This window comes from Montipora capricornis, unplaced genomic scaffold (genome assembly GCF_036669925.1).
Source record: "Montipora capricornis isolate CH-2021 unplaced genomic scaffold, ASM3666992v2 scaffold_464, whole genome shotgun sequence".
NCBI classification, from domain to species: Eukaryota; Metazoa; Cnidaria; class Anthozoa; order Scleractinia; family Acroporidae; genus Montipora; species Montipora capricornis.
Genome location: NW_027180200.1, coordinates 247,501 through 252,500, shown reverse-complemented (window position 1 = coordinate 252,500; position 5,000 = coordinate 247,501). Strand labels below are relative to the sequence as shown.

The following is a 5,000-nucleotide window of genomic DNA, read 5'->3' as shown; positions in this document are numbered from 1 at the left end:
CACCTCCCGACCCCCGGGGATAGTGGGGACATATGGGGAAATTACTAGGGCAATTACGCGAGATTACGCCACAATTACGCCTCTAGGGGGTAGGGAAATTACAAGATTTTCGTTCCTGTGCCCTATCCGTCTGGGGACATACAGGGGAAACGTCGGGGAATTCTTACCTAGGAGGACTGGGACTGAAAAGAAACGAAGAGCAATGGTAACTAGACCCTTCGTGAGGGTACACTGGGTTACCTGTGGTACGTGCACCGTTCCAGGCAATTTTTTTCAAGTTGGGGGATTATTAAGAAGTCATACCAGACGAGGCCCTTTGGCTCACAGGTCCTCACACGTTCGTACGACGAAACAGATCTGTCCTTGCGTAATATGTAGCTCTAACAGTGCACGATATTGTTTTGGTATTGTCTATCATTGTAGTGCCATGGTAGAAGTCTTGGGTAAATAGTCTGAGAAGACATGTGGTTACTAGCAAAGTCTTGAACCCAGAAAGATTGAAGAAAATAAATGGGAAGTGAGAAACATTGGCTTCTGGGCTGACATGTTGATAAACTTCTTTTAACCACAAGTTTAAGCGTGCCCTCTCAGCATCTGACAGCTTTGTAATACCGAAGTTCACTGAAGTTAACCTTGTTCGGCGGGGTTAGTGTTTGGATGGGAGACCAAAATAATATACCCCTAATAAAACAGAAGCATCGGACCGAAAATACTATTATAACGCTAACAAATGCGAACTCAGCAGGGTACAGATTTTGTTAGCTTGCTTTATGCAAAAACAACTATTGATGCAAAAGTAAATAAATATTGATACACAGTTTTTAGAAAGAGCAGAAGGAAGTTCCCAGGACGATCGCTAGAGAATAACATATTTACGACATGAAAACAACATTTATTTTGAACCGTGAATATAGAATATAAACAGTTACGATCAGCGACAAACATTTTGAGGGATTTTTGCAACGTTCAATTTTGTTATTGTACGTTTTGGCTGCACAAATAAATCGCAAAATCGAAAGTGACATCGCCGGAATTCAGCGGGCGCCGTGATGAAGTTACCGCGGCATGTTTACTCGCCAAACAGTGAAGTATCTGTGTCAAATGATGGCAAGATTCCGGGTTTTTGTAAGTTTCTTTTTCTGTCAAGTGTTATAAAGTTTGACAATGAAATGAGCGAAGTCAAAACAAAGATCACAATCGCAAAGTTTATGCAAAGTCAAAATTTACTCTCCAAGACGCGTACCACGTTATTTATTCTAACCAGGTAATTCCATCATTTTGGAAATAGCAGCTACTTTATTATTCAATTGCGTCACAATTCTTCACTGATTTTGGGGCTCATTTTGTTGAAACTCAAGCACGCTTCCAACAGGCCTGTGAACCCTTCCTGCTTACAGAGCAATACTAAAAAACTTCTCCCATATCACATTTCAACCTTAAGCTCGAAAATTCAATACAAAACATGATATTATAATTCACAAAGGCAGAAAATACCACAGAATCCTTTTCCAGCCAAAATTTTATTGAAACAAACAACATATTTGCTCTTAGAGGCGAAAACCTCTTCCTATTTCATTGCGTGCGTGAAGACAAGAAACTCAATCGTGTCAAATTACCATGTACTTCAGTTATATACAGCTCACTTTGATTTTGTCTCGACAGGCGATAGATTGTTGTCGAAGTCCAGTACTCGTCGCTTTTGAGATTCCTGCCTAGTTTATCCAACTGACTTTCCATTATTGAGCTCCATAAGGGTATATTTTGTTTAAGGATCCACTAAAACGCCATTCGCGTTACATGACTTTCGACGCCATTGCAGGCTAAGTTAATGATACTACTGTGTCCACCAGAGAAATCTACGCAGTTCCACTACCCTCTCGATCCTAAGAAAATACGCGCAGAAGGTTCCAAATTAAGAGTGTTGAACCACTAGGTATTAACTAACATGAAGATCAAGAAACTAACAATAAAAAGAAAAAATATACATCGGCGAATGATGTTCGTACAAAGAACAGCTGAGGCAGAAAGAGACTAAGAAATCTCGGCCATTTATAACATACCGCTGCTGGAGGTTCTGTACTGGCGATTTAGTAAAATAAAGTCAAGAATGAAAGAGATAAAAAAAAGATGAATATTCAAACAGTCTCACAAAGGTTCAGGTCTGTGCGATGTTTCGTGCGGGAGATATTCCAAGAAATGTTTTATTTAAATTTATAAGGCTTTGTATGGAGACGCCATGTTTGTGTGCCTCTCAGGGGCACAAATATGGCGGCCGGAAGCTGACAAAAACATATGTCATCTACTTTTGCTAAAAAAAACGAGTAGTCGTCTTCTGAGGACTCATAAACATCCATGTGAGTACTTATTCTCATACAAGGACTGTTCAGATTGCAAAATCTCAGCGGATAAGTCACTTTTACAACTTACGTGATAGCATTCGCGACCGCAATTTTAACATCGTGTCACGCAAAAGCTTAGAAATTCAACCTTGCTTTATAACAAGACGAAAAACCCCACCAAACTGAAAATTTGTGAAAAGACAGGTCTTCAGCTGTTCTAATAACTAACTAAACTAAAATCTGAAAAGGATTGACAATTCCTTATTTTTTAGTTTTGATGACGTCACATGAAAACCAAGAATATCGTGGAACATGGGCTTTGAATCAGCAAACGAAATTAAACGAGTCACGCTGAAGCCCCAACGTAGAACCCATCATTTAGTTGCTCCACTGCACGTTATAAATTCCGATTTTTATCTAATTCTGTTAGACGTGAGGCTGTTTCAAGTCTCTCGCTATCTGAAATCTACTCCTTCGCTTTTGTGTTAACCTTTGAAGAGTTGAGTACAAAATGAATGTTACTTGCCAGACAAACAGGTAAACTTTAAATAGATGCGACTTCAGTAAACACTGTGAGACACACAACAGAGATCACAGATCTACTTGTGGTGTTCGATTCCTTCTCTGTCTTTGTTGAACCCGTAAGTTACCAGAGAAATTTCCATTTGATTTCAGTGTTGTACGTAACACCACCTTGGCGAAATATTAGAAGTACAGCTCATTTTGATTTCGGCTCGACGGGCAAAAGATTCACGCTGTCGAAGTCCATTACTCGTCGCTTTTAAGATTCCAGATCTTTATGTTTCACCACCTGTTTTGACGTTCCATTCTTGAGCTCCATATGAGTATATTTTCTTTAAAGATGTACTAAAACGCCATTCGCGTTACAATGACTTTCGACGCCATTACAGGTTAATTGTGCAGAGCAAGCTACGCATTACCCCAGCCCCTTGAAACCTAACAAAATACGCACAGAAGACTCTATACACAGACACCACTTAGCAGGGGAGTGACAGGCAAGACTTTTCCCGACACGGAAAAAAATGCAAAAAACAACAAAAAGCCCACGAAATGAGACCGAGATTCCGACTGGGTTTGGCAACCCAGTAATAACAAAAAAACCCACGAAATTAAACACAGATTCCGAATGGGTTTGCCATACTGGCAACCCAGTAAATAGATTATTTGATTCTGTTAATTGATTTCTTGATTGACATTTGATTACCTTAAGATTAGTAACATTAATAAGACCGGATAACATGAAAAAAGTTCACTTTTTCTGGGACGTTTTGCCAATGGACCTATGCTAACCTGTTTGTTCACCGACCTGTTTTTATATTTCTGCTAACCTGTGGTACCGAAGTTTGAGGACTGTTTAATCTACTGGATATCGACACAGAAGTAAGTGATCGATGATGTGAAATCTGTTGAAATTAAGCGCCGTAGTCCGTATTTTATTGTAGTTCATAGAAGCTGAAATTATGTAATATTTTCCTTTGTAGATCGAATAAAAAGAAATTAAGAAAATTATACGATTTGAGTAATCCAGTGGATTATTAACCATTTTCCCCCGGAACAGTAAGAGGATTAAACTTAATAGTTTCATATTTCAGCCAGAGGTTTGCAAATCACGTTTAAATTTCAAACCGTGTTGCACCTCTTTCTGTTTCTTCATATCACAAAAACTTAGTGAATGACATCTGGTTATGATGGACAAACGAAATAATTTTCCCGGATTGTGCCACATACACCCTGAGAAGACCAAGCAGATCTATAATCGGTGAGCTGTTTAGTACCCGCCTGATGACTTTCCGAACCTTAAAGCGTGTTTGGACATGCTCCACAGGAATTTTCGCATCCGCCACAGTTAGCCGGCAAGTAGCGGCTATTAGCGAACTTTCGAAGAACGTGCATCTTCCAAAGTGACTCCAAAACAACCATACCGTATAATAACCGCCACATTTGGGACAAAAAAGCAAATAAGCGTCACGGTCACAATGTGGCCTCTTATTCAAGGAATTGCGTCAAATTAAATAAAAAGACACCAAAAAGTAACTAACACAGCATGGGGAATTTCTTTGCATCAAAACCGATGTTCTTCAGTTCAAAGTGATTGAATTTCATTGCTCCTCCATTAAGTAAAATGCCGTAAGCGTCCAATTTGTAATAAGCACGGTGTACGAATTTCCTTGTAACTTTCGCTTTCCCAAACGAAGGCGGCAATGAGCGATGACCTACGTTATGTGCAAAGGATTCTGGGATCGCCAGAGGGCCACAAAAGCTGCAAGTCGCTAGAAAGAAATGTGCGACACGAACTTGAGTCTTCGTGAAAAACAGTGATAATGGACAAAAATAACGAAGTTTTGCCATGATTTTTTGAGACACAGAGGTGACGAATGTTTGGGTGTGAAAATTGTAAGCTTGCGTGACAAAACAAAGTATCAGATCAGCAGACCTCAGTTCATTCATCGACACGGAAGTTTGTCTTGACGGTTTGTGATTCCGTTTGAATTCCAGTACACACGACAACCATGAGACTCTGGGCTCCATTTCGGTCGATGTGAGGGAAAAAAGGCAAAGTCTTCCACGGTAATTCACAACGCACTTATTCGCCGAAATGTTTCCAGCAGATCCAAAGTACTTCCGCGTTCAGTTCCCTTT

At 39.9% G+C, this 5,000-nt stretch overlaps 1 protein-coding gene across 1 annotated transcript in view; it reads left to right on the top strand.

Annotated features, from left to right (window-relative positions):
* Window positions 1-4,875: 4,875 nt before the first annotated feature.
* The window catches only part of LOC138036183 (uncharacterized), a gene marked incomplete at its 5' end in the record, with an annotated part of 2,310 nt that continues 2,185 nt past the window's right edge, over window positions 4,876-5,000 (top strand). Inside the window, one exon of the mRNA XM_068882543.1 lies at window positions 4,876-5,000. This exon is cut by the window's right edge and continues 2,185 nt beyond it. Coding sequence (XP_068738644.1) covers window positions 4,876-5,000 — 125 coding nt within the window.